Source organism: Camelus dromedarius, chromosome 14 (genome assembly GCF_036321535.1).
Source record: "Camelus dromedarius isolate mCamDro1 chromosome 14, mCamDro1.pat, whole genome shotgun sequence".
Classification (NCBI taxonomy): Eukaryota; Metazoa; Chordata; class Mammalia; order Artiodactyla; family Camelidae; genus Camelus; species Camelus dromedarius.
In genome coordinates, this window is record NC_087449.1 from 38,601,605 (window position 1) to 38,622,191 (window position 20,587).

The window sequence follows — 20,587 nt, forward strand, 5'->3', positions numbered from 1 at the left end:
ACATGACTGATAAAAAAAATGAGAGCTCAAAAAGAAGCATTTAATTCTCCTAGGAGATCAGGGAAGATTTCCCAGAATAGATATCATTTGAATAGACAATTGAGGATAAGGAGGCAAGAAGGTCACACCTGGCCATAAAGGCTAAGAAAACACAGCATAGTCAGGAATCTGCAAGTACTTTAGTCTGTTCAGTGTGTTGAGAAGTGGTGGGAATCGAGTCTGAAGACATAAAAAGAGGTCACATCATAGGTTCGAACTTTACCCTATAGTCAATGAGGAACCATTTGAAAGATTTTAAGCAGTTCAGTTCAGCAGACACTTTTATAATGTTTTTCTACACCAGACTCTGTCTGTGTTAGGTATCGAGACTATAAAAGGAATAGGTCACAGTTTAGTAGGAATGAGATGATTCATTTGTTTTAGAAAGATCATCCTGTTCATGTTGTGGAAGGTGGATAGAGGGAATAAGAGATGGGAGGATTAGTTAATCCAGGAAGGGGATTATTATGATTTTGGGTTGAGGCAATGTTAGGGGAGTTAAAGAGGAGGGACCAGAATGGAGTAATATTCAGGAGACAGAATCCACAGGATTTAGTGAATCCACACTTTTGGCTGTGGATCAGGCGGAGGAGCTAGGATGAATCCCAGAGCCACGGCTCCTGCCTGCTTCTCCAGCCTCATCACTTGCCGCTTTACCCCACTTCCCGGTGGCTTTCCAGTTGCTGGTCTTCTTCCCATTCTTTGAACATTCCATGTTCCTCTGGGCCTTAGCACTTCTACATAGCCTTTTTTCCCCCTCCACATGTGTGCCTTTTTTCTACCTAGAGGCCTCTTTACCACTACTCTGCCATTCCCTATCCTTTCACCTAGTTAATTCTGATTTATTCTATAAAATTCTGCTCAAAATATTATTTCCTCAAGAAGCCCATCTTGTCCCTAAACCAGGTCGGATCTTCCGTATCATATACTATCCTGTCATTCTGTACTTCTTCACAATTAAAATTAAATAATTACCTGTGGACTTTGTTGTTTAATATCTGTCTCCCCAGCTAGAATATGAGTACCATAAAGTTGGGGATCATTTAGTCTTTCCACAGATACATCCTTGGGACCTAACATAGTAGATGTTAAATAATTATTAGTTGAATGAATGAATTAACCTTGATTTAAGATAGTTTTAAAAGGAGAAAAACTAGTATCTTTATATGTTTTGGCTCTTGGAATTTCTTGTAGTCTCTACCAGGAAGACATGTACTGTAACTTTTTGGTTACCAGATTGAATCTGACCAAGGAGACCACATATTGAATATTTTCTAACATTTGTCCCAGTTAGGATTCCATTTTTCTGTTAGTTTGGTAATTAAGTATAGTAATAGGTGACAGTATTTAAATAAAGGATGAAAATTAAGTTAGTATGATTTAGCAATGTCCTAATTAAAAAAAAACTTTAAGAAGCAGTACCATGACTGTATAGCAAGGGAACTATATTTAATTTCTTGTAATAACATATAATAGAAAAGAATCTGAAAAGAAAAAATATACATGTATGTATATGTATAATGGAATCACTTTGCTATACACCTGAAACTAACATTATAAATCAACTACACTTAAATAAAAAATTTAAAAAAAAAAAGAAGCAGTACCGAACATCACTCTGATTTTCCTAAGCTAGGAAAATGAAGTTGATGTTTGGGAAACATTATAATAGAAATGAAATATGCTTGTTAGGAGCTTAGACTCTGAAGCCAGACTGCCTGGATTCAAATCCTAGCTCAGCCACTTACAAGCTGTGTAAACTTAGACAAGTTAATTAATTTCTCTAAGCCTCAGTTTCTTTACCTACAAAAAAAAAAAAATAGAAATAATAGTACTAAACACATAACATTGTGGTGAGGATTAATGATGTAATGTTTGTAAAGGAACACATGCTAAGTGCTCAAAAACTGTTAGTGATAAAAAATTATTTATTTTCTTTTTTAATCAAAAGCAGTTTGGCTGTATTCAGGAAGTATATTAATTTGAAGGAAACTCTTTACAAATGTATTTTTCCTAGTTGTTAAAGCCCAAGATGTTTCAGTATGTGAATTTACACTCATCTTAATTTCTGTTATGTTTGTAATCATAACTTCAATAAAGTTAGAACAAATTGTATAACTTCTCTGAGCCTGTTCCTCATCTGTGAAATTCTTATCTCTTAGCTCCTGTATTAGTTGACTCTGGGTAAAATTTCTCTCTTGTGAACTAGACTATAAGCTGCATAGGCACAAATGTTAAAGCTTTTTCATTTAACATGATTTGGTTCAGCACCTGGGGCACCATATAGTTTCATATGGAGGTAATATTTAGGCTAAACCATGAAGAACATAGGATTTCCTTATTTGGGGAAGAGAAATTTGGTTTATATTTTACACAAGTATAATATACTGGCCCTTGGTAATTTCTGTTTAGTAAACAATGTCAATCATTTCCATTTCCTCTTGTGCCACTATTTAGTTCGGAAGGCAAGAGAATAACAACTCTTTAAGCTGTGAGCTACTCGTGGATTTTTCACAATTTCTTACTAATCCTGAAGTTCTCAGAGCTCTTGTTGCACTTTTAAGCATGACAAGCTCTAGCAAGGACCACCTGCAAAAAACTTGATTGTTTGGGGCCTCTGAGGCCATTTCTGCGTACTTTTTGAATCTTGCCCCACTCCTAAACGGCATTTGGAGCATGTTGAAGGCAAGGAAAACATGGCACATTTATAGGATAACATGCTGGTAGGGGCTTATCCCATAACAGGTGTTTATAGGAGGTTGGTGATTTTCCTGGAAGCTGAGATGTCAGACCATTGTGATAAGTAATGCAGAAGGGGCTGTGGTACAATTTCATTCTTAAATTTCTAAACAATGTAGAGGCCAGGTAGGGAAGGTGCCTCAGACACAGAACAGAAAGTTGAAATGAAGTATGTCTTTTTCTCAGGGCAAAGCTAGCTTTGTGATTTGAGGGTGAGTTGGAGGGAAGCATTCCTTGCCAAACTAAACAGGAACTCCTTGAAAGTATTTGGTGTATTCAGGGCTTACTCGGTATTAAAAGCATTTGAGAGTTGGTTTTCTTTCCCTCCTTGTGTATGAAGTGATAAGGCCACAAGAGGAACAGCTGCCTGTTTGACTATTTTCTTCAAAAAGTCAGGTCCCTACCAGACCCACCGTCCCTGACTGCTTTGCCCCAAAAAAACATGCTGTACAAAAGCAGGAAATATGAGCATTTGACCTTTATGGCCAACTGGAGCCACTGGTAAAGCAAACATATGTTGTTTCCCTGTATGCCTGCTTACTCCCTCTCCCACAAATCCATTCATTATCTTAATCATCTCAAGACTTACAACTGATAAACTAGTCTGTTTTAAAAGTCTTGGACATTTTAATCAGCAGAATGATTTCACAATATGTGTTTTCTTTTTTGTATTTTAGGAAAATGTGAATGAAGTGTCATCATAAATATGACATTCAGGAAAACTTTGTCTGTAAAGTAGTTGTTTGTCCATGAATTCTAAGCCATTTTTGTGGTTGTTTCTGTCACTTTTTTTGTTAAAAATTCACCATGCTTCAGGTGCTGTTTTTTCCTTATTTTACAGATGAAGATGTTTAGAGTCAGAAAAAGTTAGAGAGCTGAATTTTAAATAAAAAATAAACCCACCCTAATGAAATAGTAGATTGAGACAATGATCATCAATGACCACTAAAACTACTAGATGAAAAGTTGATGAGGAACTTTATAATGGATGGAGCAGGCAAACAACATGTGAACCCGGTGCTCAATCGTAACAGCACATAAGAAAAACCATCGGGCATTATATGTCTCCTGATGTGATGTATTAGAAAGTATGAAACACAGCCTGTGAAGTAATTTTATCAAAAAGCTGAATGGTCAAGTCTCTCTAGAGCTGACTATTATTTTTCAGTAAATAGATGAGGGGGAAAAGGAAGGAGAGGGAACTTGTCGCTTAAGAGACACATCAACCAAATGTAGTATCTGGACCTTGTTTGTTTCCTAATTTGAACAGCCCATTCCTGTTTTTTGTTTTGTTTTTGAATTCAGTTGTGGAAATCTGAACAATGGATATTTGATATTAAGGAATTATTAATTTTAAATTCTTATCTTTTAGAAATATATAGAGAGAGGTATTTACCAATGAAATTATATTTCTAAGATTTACTTCAATATAATTCACTGAGGGTGGTAGGGAAGGAGTTGAGAAAGGGTAAAGACTAAACCAATTTATCATTGTGTTGATAATTGTTGAAGCTGAGTAATGGATAGATGGGGACTTATTATACAGCACTCGTTCTACTTCTTTATTTGAAAATGTCCAAATAAAAGAGTTAAAAGGTAAAAAGAACACACAGTATGTATTCAGTAAATACATACTAGATTCAACAGAAATTTTTTTTTAAATTAGGCTTCTATATCTTTGCTTAAATCAGCAGATTATTAATGGACATGCTTATGGCAGGTTTGCAATGGGAAAGAAACACTACATTGAATCTCTTCTATGAAGCTTTATTCTCAGGAGTAATTAAACTTGAAAAAAATGTTACTGGGTAAGGGAAGAAGTACCAATATTTAAAACTGACTTCCAGTTTACATTGTAAAGGATATGAAGGGAAAAAGGAACTCCCAGCAAAGAAACTTAAACAGAGCCACCCAGAACCTTCTGCCTTTCAAATGGGCCTAGCCCTGGAACATGAACTATATATACCAATGTTAATACAGCTGATGGAGCCCAAAGATTTACCCAGCTCAAATTAACAGGTTCCCCAGAGCATCATGGACCTTAACCAAAGCCTCTCAGGAGTCATGTCTAACTAGCTTTTGAAAAATATTTTGCAGAGAGTTTGTCAGTAGTTTCAACACTGACCTCTAATGTTTAAATTGATACTTGATATTTTGTCTCTAATTCCAGATTAACCTAGAGGATTCAAACCATTACCAATGTGATAAAAACTGAAACTGTAGAATTTCCATAAACTTGAATGTTATTTTCTAATAGCTTTTTTAGTTGTGTTGTTTTATAGTTTATATAAATGTGGTATTGATTACCATACAACACAATATTATACAGAGGCACTATAGTGTAATAGTAAAGAGTATGGGCTTTTGAGCCAGACTACCTGGGTGTGAATCTTGGCTTTACCACTTACTGACATAATGACTTTGAGCAAGCTACTTAACCTCTCTGTGCTTATGCTTCCTCATACATAGAATGGGAATAATAATAGTAATCAGTCATGGTTTTCCAGAGAAACTGGATCAGTAGGAGATTGTGTGTATATATATATACATATACACACATACACATGAATATATATATTATATAACAAATATATAATATATATATATGTAATTTATTTCAAGGAATCGACCTACACAACTATGGGAACTGGCAAGTCTGAAATCTGTAGGGTGGGCTATCAGGCTGGAAATTCTTGGGCAGGATCTCATGCTATGGTCTTAAGGCAGGATTTCTTCTTCCACAGAGAAACCTCAGTTTTGGCTGTAAAGCCTTTCAACTGAGTTGATGAGGCCCACCCATATTATTAAGGATAATTTCCTTTAGTTAAAGTCAGCTGATTGTGGATGTTAACCACATCTACAGAACACCTCCACAGCAATACCCAGATTAACTAGTATTTGATTGAATAACTGGGTTCTATAGCCTAGGCAAATCAATACATAAAGCTTACCATCACCCCTACTATCAAATTCATAAAAATTTGAAAATTTAATGAGTTAATGCATGTAAAGCACTTAGAGCCTAACACATAGGAGGCATTCATAAAAGTTAACTATTATTATATATCTTTAAATCCCAGAAGTACTTTGGTTCTAGAAAAGATAATAATAATAGATTCAGGATAGTCACTATGAAATCATAATATATCTGTGCTAAAGTGAACTTTGGAAGTCTTCTAGATCAGCCTCTTATCTTAAAAATATGGAAGCTGAGGTCCAATCTGTTTTTCATATTACAGCCAGAATTATTTTGCTTTTTTATAGTAATGAACAATACACAGAGAAATCCCTGCCCTCATGGGGCTTACGTCTTAATAAAATACCCATTGTTTCTGTCACAACTCCAACCAGTATTCTTACTCATTTTTATGCAGGAAGGGAATGAGAGATTTGAATTCAGAGACTTTGCTACACGCCAGGTGTCCCTGAGCAAGTAGAAATGTTTATACCTTTCAGAGGCTTGCAACCTAGGCTTTTCCCACATCAACATCATTATCTTATTTTGAAAGTTTAAAGTAGTCCTTCTATGGGGTCTCTTTTTGTCAGGACTTAAGTCATTTCTCAAGAATATACTAAATACTCCTGTGGGCCAGGGAAATCAAAAATGTACTTTCTTAACACCTGTTTTTTAACCTCTGTGAAACTTGGCCAAGTTGTCACTGATCCCCTTGACATGGAGACCCATTAACAAAAACTGCATAAAAGTATGAATAATAAATCTGTAGGACATTTTACAGTTTTACAAAGCACTTTTGAGAGACAGGCAGAACAACTGAGGAAGACGCTTAGGCTCAGAGCTGTAAAGTGAGTCTCTGGAAACTACATAGTAAGTAGCAGATCCTGGCTGCCTAATCCCGAGTGTAATGTGCTCCCTGTTGTGTTCCTCCGCTGGCCATGTCTGGGCGATAGAAATCTGCAGAGGAGCTCCTTCTCAGCCCCACAGCTCTCTTCCTTAGTTCTAGACTGAAGGCAGTCTTATCCATACTTAATCATATTTGAATGTAACTTTTTTACTTTGCTTTGAACAAGTGACAATAATTTTTTTTTGACAATGAATATTTTTAAATCTGCAGCTAAGTTTAGCTGAGAAAAAAACCTCTGTGAAGTTTAAAAAACATACCTGGAGGCAATGAAGTTAGCTAATTAATCTTATATTTTTCTTGCTCTGGAAATTAATCTTAACTTTTTCAGTAATGTGTACCTTTCTTTGGATTGGACCTAAATGTGTCTATAGTAGTGTTAATTTTGCTAAATTTCATGAGTATGCTTATAAATGTAGCTCTTATTCTTACTTTAGTTAGCCATAATTAAAACTTGAACTTTGGAACATTGTTTTCTCTGCATTTTTTAATTCTGCCAGGTCACAATGGTAGCTCTGAAACTTATGTATGCACATTTTATTATTTGGCAAATATTTCTCCAACAAATATAAGATTATTTTAAATTGCTTTCCTACTCACAGTGTGTGGTGCAATTAAGCAGGAAAGTCTCTGAAACTAGCCTCACTTTTGTTCCTGTCTATACTATACCATTTGGTACATCATACTGTAATTATTTATTTATGTGTCTGTGATTTCTGAGGATAAGCACTTTGTCATGGCATCTTTCAGAGGTGGTATAATATAAATTGGAAAAAAAAAAAAAAAACCGTTGGAGTCAGTCAGACCTGGTTCCAAATCCTAGGTCTGTCACTTGCTAGCTGAGGGGCCTCAGACAAATTACTTAACCTCTGAACCTCAGTTTACATACCTTTAAAATAAGGAAAATAATACCAACTTCATAGGGTTGTTATGATAAATTACTAAATGCACCCAACATAAAGTAGGTGCTTTATAAATATTCAGTATTCCTCTCCTTTTTCTAGGTCCAGCAGTCTGATACTTAAAATCTTATTAAACTTGTATTGAATGGTTGTTTGAGTATGTATTTTGTCAAGGGAGAAGAATCATAGAGTAAAGAATAAACTGTTTTATAGAAGGAATTTGCTATTGAATTTGACTTTTTAAAATTTAATTGTAACTTAAAATGTATTTTCTCTACATTTCAAAATTATTGGTGCTGCATGCTAGTGAGTGGAGGTGTAACACTGCATAGTCTCACTGCACTAAGCTCTCTGGTTTCCATGTCTTTGGAGGCTTCTTGCCTTTTAGGTATTTCACATGGTTACCATTTTGGAAGTGTTTGTTCTGAGGAAGAAGTGTTGTTATTATCTTCCTTGTGGCATTCTTTTGGTTTCTTTCATTTATAGCTCTCACCTTACTCTAAATTGTACTGATGTTATTTGTAGACTTGTCTTTGGCCACGAAGAGCTTAAAATCTACTAGTGAGGTTCTTAACTTATTCAAGTTTCTTGATTAACCTTTTTCAGAGTATGATGAAAGATATGAAATGCCCCTCCACCCCAGAAGAATGAACATCCGTACAAACAAAAGTTTTCTTATTATTTCAGGAGGTTCATGGACTCCAGGATAAGGACTCTGTTTCTAGACTGTGTGTTCCTTAAGAGCAGTACCTGAGTTTCATAGCCTACCATGTATGTAGGAGATACTCAGCAAATAGTTTCTGAACTGATGAATTGAAGTGCAGAATGAAAATCTTCAAGTTTCTTACTAAGAATCTCTAAACACGTCTTCTTTGTTTCCTTAGGCTTCCATCTCAGTGGCACAGTAACTGAGCCGCCCACTACATCTGAACCAGCAGTGACTTACAAAGTTGCCATCAGTTTTGATCGATGCAAAATCACTTCAGTGACATGTGGCTGTGGGAACAAAGACATATTCTACTGTGCTCATGTGGTAGCACTCTCACTCTACAGGATCCGTAAACCAGACCAAGTCAAATTGCGTCTTCCTATCTCAGAAACCCTTTTCCAGATGAATAGGGACCAGCTACAAAAGTTTATTCAGTATTTGATCACGGCACACCACACTGAAGTTCTTCCTACTGCACAGAAACTGGCAGATGAGATTCTGTCCTCCAACTCCGAAATCAACCAAGTAAATGGTAATTGTACAACATTTTTGTTGCTAAAAATCTATTTTGTTGCTCTATTGCATGTTTAGAGGTTGGGATACTTTTGCAGTTGTAATCAGTTAATCTTAATCAGTTCATTCTATCCACACTATCTATTAACTGTGTTTCTTAAAGCAGTCCAATTGTCTACCTCATAAAGGTTTGGCAAAAAAAAGACATAGAATATTAGAGTTACATACTGATCTAGTTTATGGACTTTATTTGTCCTTACAATCCCTGCCTCCAGGAGCCTGGAATATTCAGGAGTGAGAGAAAGCATAGAATAACTAGTGTCATTCAGTGAAATGAGATGGATATGAGAATTCCTTAACATTTCAGGATCCTGCATACCATTATCAGGGTTATTCTAAAGAGCATCTGTGAGCATTGTGCTTATGAGCTATAAAATGGGAGGGTGCGTGGATGGAGAAAGAAATTATGTTCACGTATTCATTCAACAAGTATATGTGCAAGTGACAGTGCTAATTGTTGAGGGCATAAAACAGACATGGTTTCTGCCTTCAAGTAGCTAATAACCTAGTAGAAGAGACAGACAAGTCTGAAATAAATGCTAGCTTTTATTATGAAGATAGGTTGTAGATACTTAATCATAGGAAACCACTGAAGAATTTTGAGAAGATGAGCTACATGAGCCAATTTTTCATTTTGTTTGTTAGTTCCTACTATTTTCCAGGTATCTCATGCAAGGGATTTTATATATGTTTATTTAGTTTTCAAAACTATACTGTAAGATAGGTATTATAACCATTTCCATTTTATAAATAAGGAAATAATTTATAACGTAGGCTCATCTGACTTCAGAACTCAAGTTTTTTATGCTTCTCTATACTATCTCCCTCTTTTTAGAAGATAACTTTGATATTAATGTAAACAAGACAATGAGACCAGGTGGATGACCTATGTAATACTGTAGTCTATGTGCCAAAGGGCCTGCCTTTCCCAGTTGTCCAATAGAGCTAATGAAGTCCTACACACAATCTCACCACTCCTCAGAAACAAGGATAGGTAGGCTTCCAGGAACCCTTTCTAGCTAGTAGAAATAGTCTTCTATTGCTTTAGCCTCAAAGTTGTAGTGTTTACATGATAACTGAACTCTATTTGAGAGATACTGTTAAAGAGTGGCTTTACATATATCTTCTTATCCCACATAGGGAAGCTGTTCTATTTTTCTGGGATCCCTTGGTCTAGAGTTCTTAGGGACCTGAGTTCTGCTGTATCCCTGGGCCTGTAGCACCACAACTGGGCTATGGCCTGCTTTTGTGTCTCATTCCACTAGCTCTTTCTCAGATTTTTTGCCTGTATCAGAGCTCACTTGCCTTTTCTTGAACTAACCACCTTGGTTCAGGATCTGTTTTGCACCTGCCTTGTCCACCACCATTGTTACCAAGGCAACCCTCTTCCCTCTTCTACCACTGTGCTAAAGCAACCTTTATCCCTCATTACACCTCTCATCCCAGTATCTTATTATTTGTCTGAAATTAGGCTTAAATTGTCACAGTGAACTTGAGATGTTATTCTCAACCTTCCCAGGAACTACTACTTTGGTACGTGTGTTTATCCCAGACTAACATTAGCTTTCTACCCCAGGTTCCCTAGTATTCCACAAAGTCTTTCCAAATATATTTCTAACAACCAGTGCTGATATAGGCAATAATACTGAAAATAGTGGGGAGGGAGGAGTGGAGATATTTCAAGGCAACGTGGACTGGATTCAAAATCCAGATATGTAGGATGAGTGGGAAATGAAGAAGAGGAGGACGGGAGAAAACTAAGTTCCAAAATGTCCCTCTAGGATGGCTGGATTTGGTAATAATGTTGCCATTCACTTAGGGAACATAAAGGGAGGAATAAATTTAGAAGGAAGATGAACTTCAGTTTAAGTTTGAGGTGCTTGCAGAACATTTAGGTAAAGATTTCTGATACACAGTTGGACATAAGGATATGGAACTGAGGACAAAAGTCAGAATTTTGGAGTTAGTAGCATAGAGATGATCCTTGAAATCATATTTCTATTCCCTACTAAACCTTTAAACACTTAGAACAGCTTCCTTCTCCCCTCCATCAAGCCCTACTCCTCACCAAAACAGACTTAAAAAGCAGGAATAAGATTTCTAAAACTGCTAGCTGCCTGCTTTTAATTTCTGGAATGGATCCAGGTATTGCTCTTTTCCTCACATCCCTGAAACCTTGTCTTTTATTAATTGCTGTAAGTGGTTTTAGCTAGACTGCCCTTATCCCCTTTGTACTGATGATCCAATTTGGACTGTCTTTCCAACTCTTCATCCAGCATTGCTCTATGCTCTGTTAGTGATTTGCTCTGGTAACTCCATACCCTGAGATTCTCCAGCATACAGCATCCTGGCCAAGACTTAAGTTGCTGCTAATCCATAAAGAGAGATTGGATACCAAGAGAAAATTAAGATAACTTGAGAAGTCAGGTCGAGAACCATGTCTTACAAATTTCTGAGTCTCCATCACCAAGCATGGTACCTAGACAACAATATAGATTTGTTGAATGAATACAGCTATGCATATCACGGATGATGAAACAAGGGTCAGTGTAGGAATTAGCAAAGTAGAATGAGAAATGAGACAAAGCTATCAAGTAATTATTACCAAAGTCAGTATTAAAGTGAGTTTTAAGAAGTGAATGGTCAACAGTGCTGAATATTGTAGAAGAAGCAGACCAGAACTAACAAACATAGAACAGCAATTTGGAGGAAATAGGAACTATGCAGAGGGAAGAAAACCTTCAAAAATTATTAATATTGTCATCATAGGAATAAAAGGAGATACTGTAACCATGAAATAAAAACTGGATATTATAAAAAACCAATTCACAGAAAAGAAAGAACTAATGAATATGACATATATAATGGTAAAAAAGTATAAAACTGAAAGATGGAAATGATGGAAAATAAAGGTAAGGAGAAATTCCTATAAAGTAGAGCAGAAAGATAGATTTTTTTAAAAAAGAAGACAAAGAGATGAAAAATAGAAGGAAAAAAATATCAAACATTAAAAGAATGAGTCCTGGAATTCCAATGTGTGAAAAGCAGGGGTCCCAGAAATTCAAAACAGAGGTAAAGAATTCATCAATGAAATAACTGAAGAAAATTTCCTACAACAAAAACATGTAAGTTTCCAAAGCAGAAGAATGATACTAAATGCCCAGCAATGGGAAAAGAATTTTATGAATAAATAATCCTGGATCAATTGGAAATTCATGCAGGGAAAAAAAAGACTTGATTCCTACTCATGCCATACAGAAAAGTCAGTTGCCAATGAATTGCAGATACAAATGTGAAAAGTAAAACAATAAAGCATATAGGAGATAACATGAGAAAATATTTTCGTGTTCTTGAGGTAGAAAAAAATGTCTTAAGTAGAAGATTGATAAATTGGACTAAATTAAAAATTTTAAACTTCTGTTTCTCAAAAGACACCATTATGATACTAAAAAAGCAAGCAAGTAGTGGGAAAAGATATTTACAGTACATATAACTGACAAAGGGCTTATATCCTAAATACGTAAAGGACCCTTAAAAATAGTAAAATGGACAAGAGACACAAAAAGGCAGTTGGCAAAAAGGATATCCAAATGGCTAATAAACGTATTAAAAAGGCACTTTAATTAGTAATCAAAAATGCAAATTAAAACCACAGTGAGATACCAGTACGTATTCACCAAAATGGCTAATTTTTTAAAAACTATCCGTATCAAGTATTGGTGAGCATATTGAGCAGCTGAAACTAATTGCAGGTAGGAGTGTAAATTGTTATAGTCACTTTGGGAAACTGTTGGGCATCATCTAACTAAAGTTGAACCTGTGTGTACCCTATGACCCAGAAATTCTTTTCCTAGATATATACCCAATGGAAATGAGTAGCATAATTTGTAATAGCCTGAAATAGAAACAGTCCAAATGTCCATCAACAGTAGAATTGCTTAATAAATTAATATGTTCATATAATGGAATACTAAACATCAATGAAAATAAAATATCACTAAACACAAAAATAGGAGTCTTAACAGACACTATGTTGAGTTAAAGAAGCCAGATACCAAAGAATAAATCTTGTATGATTCCATTTATGTATAGTTCAAAAACAAGTCCTTAGTTTTAGAGGAAAGGATAGTGGTTCATTTGGGAAAAGAGGAAAGGCTAGGCTGCTGCTTCTATTTCTTGACTTCAGTGATAATTACACTAATATAATCACTATGTGATAATTCATCAGGGTTTAAAATTAATATTTGTACACTTTTTATAACATTTCAATTAGAATTTTTAATTTAATTTAAAAAGCATGTTTGCATGCATATGTACAGGGCAAAAAGACTGGAAAAAAATATACCATAATATTAACAAAGGTAACTTATGGCTGGAGGCATTATAGGTGGATTTTTATTTTCTTTATGCTTTAGTATATTTTCTACAATAAGCATGTATTCTTTTTTATAATTTAATAAAGGATGTTTAAGAATGAAAGAAAAATTGGTTCCACAGACTTACTAGTTCCCTCAGGACCGGTCTCATTGTTCCAGCCTCAGTGCTAACTTGGAGCCTCAACCATATGATAGTTTGTTTCATAATTATTTATAGAAGACATCCTTTCTATTTTATCTCCACTTGTTACCATTTTCCTTATAATCCTGTGGAATTTTTCACATGAAAATGTTAAAGTGTTAATTATATTGACTGGGTCCACTTTACCACTGAGGGCAATTTGTTTCATACTCATCTCTTTTCATAAAAAGACTAAAAATGTTCTAACCCATGAGCACGTATAGGGATACTTTTATCAATTTTTTTTTAAGATTTTGCCTGGGAGTGAGAGACATCTCAAGAAGCTGGTTGTGAACTCTAGGCCTGGTTTATCTATTTAAAATAATCTGTGCTCTTATTGATTCATTCCTAAAAGCTGTTCTTTTGTCTACTACCTGACCTTTAATGTTGATATTTCTTAAAGATTGATCCTAAGTTTTCTCCTCTTATTCTACATGATTCTTTAGGCAATCTCAGCTATATCCTTAACCTTAATGTCATGTGTATACTGACTCACAGGTTTATTTCTCCTATATCCAACTGATTAGTCCATATCAAAGAGACATCTCAAGATCAACATAGCCAAACATGAATTTATCTTCTTCCTCAAACTTGCTCAGTAAAGAGCACCACCATCTAGCCACCAAATTATGATAGAAATCATGTGGTCATCTCTAACATGTTTTTCTCATAATCCACATTCATTCCAGTGTAAGACCTGTTAAGTTTATCTCCCAATGTTTCATCATTTTCCACTTCTCTTTGTTGATACTGCCATCACCCCAAATAAAACCACTATAATCTCCCACCTAAATTGCTCCTATAGCCTTCCAACTGATCTTTCCATATCCACAGTTACTCCCTTCTGTTCCATTCTCCACATGGCCATCCAAAGTAAGTTTTCTATAACTACAGATTTTGTCATGTCATTTCTTGTTTAAAATCCTTCAATGGCCTCCTATTGCTCTTAGGATAAAATCCAAATTTCATATGGCCTACAAAGCCTTGCATGATCTGGCTTTTGCCTTCATTTTTACATGATATTCCCTCTGCTTGGAATACTTTTCCTGTTCTCTCTCCCTTATTATATGTGTACTTAATTACTGTAATAATTTATGGCTTCTTGCTTTTTTGAGCAAAAAATACACACAGTATTTCCTCCACTCTCTGCCAGGCTAACTCTTATTCATTCCTCAGGTGTTCGCTTAAATGTCACTTTCTCAGGGAAAACTCACTTGACTTGTCTTTCTTTGCACACAAATACGTACATGTGTGTGTTATTTGCTTGACATACCTTTCCCCAACCGGCCAGTCAGCTCTACAAGGATAGGGACTGTATCTGCTTGTTTAACACTATATACCCAGTATTTGGCACAGATGCTGGCACATAGGAGGCTCTAATAAACATTGAATGAATGAAGAGGTCTTAGAAAATCCTCCTTGGGCCTCTTGCCAGTTCATGCTCACCCAGATGACTTGGGTTTCTTCAACAGTCACACCAGCTCCTTGTAGTTTGATACCTGGATGCCTCAAATATTGACTTACTTTCCTTTTATTCTGCAACCACCCTTTTTGGCACCCATTTCTCATCTCCTGGGTTCCTTGTAGACCAGAAAACATTACACAGTTTACCTTCCTTTCTTTCCTATCAGATAAACAAACCCTTTTGACATTTTAGGTGAAATTTTACTGTTAGTAATTGTCTAGGCTTTGCCTTAACCTGGCCCTATCCCAGCAGTTTTACATTGTCTGTACACTAGACATTAATCAACTGCGCCTTATTTCCTCTGCAGCTGCTACCACTACCACCACCTGGGCCAAAGATTCACCAGTACTCTCCATACCCCTCCAGATCCTTAGAGGGGTGTCACTGCACACCTCCAACCAGTTGACTAAGGCCAGTTCCCTTGGGAGACTGGGTCGTGCTCCTGATTTTTCATATTCTAATTGAACCACCCAAGAGTCAGCACTGTTATTCAAACCATTTCTGCCCCTTGCTTTGGAGCACTATTGCTGTTCTTTCCTCATTAACAAGGTACTCAGAGGCCCAGTCCTTAGTTTATACCTAGTTTATCTCATTTTATCTCAGTTCTGTCTCTGTAGAGCTACTGAAAACCAGAATCAGAAGTGAGACTCTATAATCTACATTTTTAACACAAACTCCAAGTAATTAACATTTGAGAATCACTGTATTGGTGAGAACTCTTATTATTCCACTGTGAGGAAAATGCATTATTCTGACTTATCCTATATCCTATGTGGTAGAATAGACCAAGAAAGGATTTGGCTATTTTCAGACACACCACCCAGCTTACATTCAGGTCCTAAAACCAGGTGGTAGATCACAGCTAATGAGGCTGGAGGCCAAAGTATAGCTTTGCAATGAAGAACACAGACTTTGAAGAGAGATCAACATATATTAACCTTATTTATTATTTTTAATTTAATTATAGTTGATTTACAGTATTATATTAGTTTCAAGTGTACAACATAGTGGTTCCATATTTTTACAGATTATTTACTCCATTAAAAGTTATTACAGGATAATGGCTATAATTCCTTATGCTATGCAATGTATCTTAATATGCAAACACAAACTATGTAAATGACTTTGTCTTTTATCTGAGCTTCTGGGAGATAACTTTCTTTGGAAATTTTTAGTTTTCCTAAATCTTGTTAGGTAATCTTAAAAATTGTGTCAGCCTCTTACTGGTTTTTTTTTCTGAAATGACTTGCACTTGCAAGAGAATTAGAAGATCAGCTTGAGTGTCAAAAAAAAGAGAGAGACCAACATACAGATCCTGACCCATACTTTTCATCTGTTACATTACTTACCTGTATAAGCTTTAGTTGTTTTCATTTTAAAATTAGGATAATGATACCACCATAGAGTTGTTAGGGGAATTCAATGGAATTTACCCAACAGATATTCACTAAGCACCTACTATGTGCCAGGCATTGTTCTACATGTTACAAATATACCAGCAACTAAAACAGTTTATGCCCTCAAGGAGCATACATTCTAGTGGGGATATGTATAAAAAGTGCTTACTCTGGCATGTAGGAAGTACTCAGTAAATGGATGTTATTAATAAAGATGTAAGGATGAGAAGTATATTTGTTTTGCTTTGCTACTTTCAGCTTACAGAAGAAGTATAGGATATATTTTTTGCCCCCTTGGAGCTTAAATCTAGATGGTCAATAAGACATATATTTATTCATTCTATAAAAATTAACTCAGTGAAATAATGAGCCAGGCATCATGAGGTATAAAAATGAATCCCCACTCCTAAAAAAACTTCCAATTTAGTTGGGAATATCTGAGAAATGCATAATTCCAATGTAAAACAAAACGCAACAAGTCTTTAAGGTAAGTAGTAATAAAGTACTAAGAAAAGTGTTACTGCCTTTATACGCATATAAGCGTAAGGTGGGCATACTTTTTACAGGTGGCAGTGGGGTATATGGCTAATTCAGTGAGGGTATAAAAAGGAGCCTGTCCTACCAAGTGAACTAAGCAGCACATGAATTTTGGCAATGTTAGCCTCTCTGTATACTTTATGGTTTCCATTTCTCATTGCTGCCCTGACTATAGCGCTGAGGCAATATTGACAATGAGAAGTACTGTTTTTTTGGCCAAAGAACAGGTTGGGCGGGGGCGGAGGGGAGGGTGGAAGTAAAGGGAAAAGCATAAGTAAAGTCATAAGGAAATGTGGTTGACCTCTGGGAACACTTAAGTTTCTAGCTGAAACATAGTGTACGTATAGGAAATACAAGGCTAGAAATAAAAGGGGCTGAGCAGGGAGGGCCTTGAATGCCAAGCTAAGACATTTGGACTTAGTTTATTAAGAATAGTATGTTACTGAAAACTTCTAAGCAGGGAAGTGATATGATCAGACTGCGTTTAGAATAATACATTTGAGGAAAAGTCTCATATAGTTGATACCATAAACTGGAAGTTAATAGTGTTAATTAATATTTATAGAATAAATGAATGTGTGTGTCCTCCTGATTACCTGGAGAATAAGATGCACTAAAATTTAGCAGAAGAGCAGCTTTTCTCTGCAGACCTGGATTTCATTTAAGCAGGGCTTTTATATAAGGAGACAAGAAAAAAGGTAGATTGACTGATGAAACATGACATGAATTTGTAACCAATTGCATGACCACATCTAAATAGCATTGACTTACAGTCTCTTGTCACCTGGAGGCAGGTTTCTAAAAACATATCACAGGACTCTGTCTTTGACAGAGTAAGAGAAGAAGATTTAGTTTTCATTCCACAGATATTTCCTGTGCCTGTCACATTACCAGCACTGTGCTAAAGGTTATTCAACTGTGAGCAAGGGACTAATAGGCTGCTAGGGGAGAGGGATGCATAAATAATTAAAACTTTGTTTTAAGAGGTTGTTGAGGTAGGTGAGCCCAAGTATGAAAGATATTTTGGGTATAAATTTATAAAATTATATCACTCTGTATATAACTCTGACTTTGCTTTAGGGGCAAGTTGCTACAAATTTAGAAGTGTTGGTTCTACTTGAGAAGCTCCAATTTTATAGTGAACTTTAAAAAGAGAAAATTTTATTTTCTTAAAGTATTTTTTTAGTTTTAAAGTAATACATGTACTTTAAGATTTATTTGAACTTCATAGAAGGACAAAAAAGAAGAAAAGAAATGTCATTCTCCTAGAAAAAAAAAAATACATCACTATTTCATGTTTGTCTATTTCCTTCTGGGCTTTTTCCCCCAGGATAGTATTTGTAAACCTTGGAAGAGGATACAGCTGAGACCTAAGTGAACATGAAACTGGCATTAGATCTCTTACATTTATTTAGGACCACACAGTTGGCAAAGCCCAGATTAAGGCAGAATACCCATCTGTTTCTGAATATACTCAGAGTGCCATTCTTGCTGAATGTATAGCACAGGAACTCAAGGGATTCATTTCATTATTCCTGTTCCTCACAGGTGCCCCCGACCCCACAGCTGGGGCCAGCATCGATGATGAGAACTGTTGGCATCTAGATGAAGAGCAGGTGAAAGAACAAGTAAAGCTCTTTCTCTCCCAGGGTGGTTACTATGGCTCTGGAAAGCAACTCAATTCAATGTTTGCCAAGGTAAGATGTGAAAAGGCTTTTTCCCCTTAAGTAAATTGGGCTCACCACACTTCTAGCTTCATGCATTGTAGCTAGCTCACTTGACCTAGCTGTATGGAATGCTTCAAAACTAATGGGAGGGGGTGAGCAGAGCAGCTGATCAGGTTGCATCCAGGGAGCTCTGCTACCTCACCCTGGTAGTCCTCTTCCTTCTGCCCCAATCTCTAAATGAGATAGCATTGCTGAGAGTGTTAATCATGAAGCTACCTTCCCTCTACTTTGAACCCAAGGCTGCCCAATGGGCCTTAAGGGGACTTAGTATTTTGGAACTGGGGGCTCTCACAGCAGGTTTTCTTGGTTTTTTCTCTTAACATCTATAGTGAAATATAATTCACATGTCATAAAATTCACCCATTTAAAGTGTACAATTCAGTGGTTTTTAGTATATCCACAGATATATACCTCCATCACCATAGTCAGCTTTAGAACATTTTCATAACCCTAGAAAGAAACCCCACACCCTTTACCTATCACTTACCTTTTTCCTATGTCCCCCTCCCCTAGCTCTAAGCAACCACTAATCTACTTTATATCTCTTCAGATTTCCCTATTCTGGTTTGATAGGAATGGAATCACATAGCATTGTAGTCTTTTGTGACTGGCTTCTTTCACTTAGTATAGTATTTTAAAGTATTTAAATACATACATCCATGTTGTATCATGTGTCAGTACTTCATTCCTTTTTATGGCTAAATAATATTCCATTGTATGGATCCCACACATTTTGTTTATCCATTTGTCTGTTGATGGGCATTTGGATTGTTTCTACCTTTTAGCTATTACAAATATTGCTGCTGTAAACAGTCTTGTACAGTGTTTCTGTATGAACATATATGTGTTCATTTCTTTCTGGGAGTAGAATTCATAGGGCTTATGGTAGCTCTGTGTTTAATCACTTAAGGAACTTCTAGACTGATTTCCAAAGTGGCTGCATCATTCCACATTCCCACCAACGATGTGTGAGGGTTCTGATTTCTCTGTATTCTTGCCAACACTTGTTGTTATCTGACTTTTTGATTCTAGTCATCCTCGTGAGTGTGAAGTGGTATCTCATTGTGCACAGCAGGCTTTCTTAATACATGCAAAGGACTTGCTCTCAGAACAAGAGGGCTCTTTGGATATGCTGTGCTTAGATACCTCATCTCCTCCTCCCCCTTCCCTTCCTTCTCCTCCTACTTTTTTATGATGTGCAGTCACCAAGCCCTTGCCCCTCCTTATGTGTCAGGTTCGAGAAATGCTGCGGATGAGAGATTCCAATGGAGCCAGGATGCTGACGCTAATAACTGAGCAGTTTATGGCTGACCCACGACTCACACTCTGGAGGCAGCAAGGAACAAGCATGACAGATAAGTGCAGGCAGCTCTGGGACGAGCTAGGTAAGTCCCATGTCTCAGAAAAGTGCTATGTCTATCCTACCAGCTTGCCCCTGGCAACAGTCATTACATGGATCTTGCTAAGTGAACTTTAGCCCAACTGGTGGAAGATTTAGGCTCTACAGAGGCCACCCAGAGTAATTCTTAACTCACTTGTCTTCTTCCACAGCATCGTGCTTTGCTATTGACATCAGCATTCTGTTCCCAGATGTTACTAGATAGAAGCCTTTGATGGGAGAAAAACTTTTCCCTTAGCTTCTGTCGCATGGCATTAGCCTGGCTCTCCAAATACTCACCAGCCTCACTTTTCTCACTCCCTGGGTGTGCTCTTCTTGATCACTCCCAGACAGACCCCTTAGACATAAGGCAGTTCCCAACACTTGGGCCTTAGACTTCTATTCTTCTTTCTCTATACGTCTTTTTTTTTTTTTTAAATATCATGGCTTCCAAGTTACCTCTATGGTGATCTCATCCTCATCTTCTTTCCACTTTTCTGAGTTCTAGTCTCATATTAGCAGCTGCCCTATGACCATTTCTACCGAAAGATCTCCTGATCACCTCAAACTTGAGAAATTCAAAAATGAAATAAGGCCTTCCGCAAAAATGATCTCCCTGAACCTGGCGCTGGCACCACCATTTCTTACTCTGCCAAACTTACTGTCAAGGACTCATTTTTCTTTCATTCCCTACATCCAGTCAT

At 36.5% G+C, this 20,587-nt stretch overlaps 1 protein-coding gene across 1 annotated transcript in view; it reads left to right on the forward strand.

The window, feature by feature from the left end:
• Positions 1-20,587, forward strand: part of ZSWIM5 (zinc finger SWIM-type containing 5) — a 137,018-nt gene that overhangs the window by 77,006 nt on the left and 39,425 nt on the right. Inside the window, exons 2-4 of the mRNA XM_010982263.3 lie at positions 8,425-8,781; positions 18,327-18,475; positions 19,740-19,890. Coding sequence (XP_010980565.3) covers positions 8,425-8,781; positions 18,327-18,475; positions 19,740-19,890 — 657 coding nt within the window. The remainder of the gene's footprint in view (positions 1-8,424; positions 8,782-18,326; positions 18,476-19,739; positions 19,891-20,587) is intronic.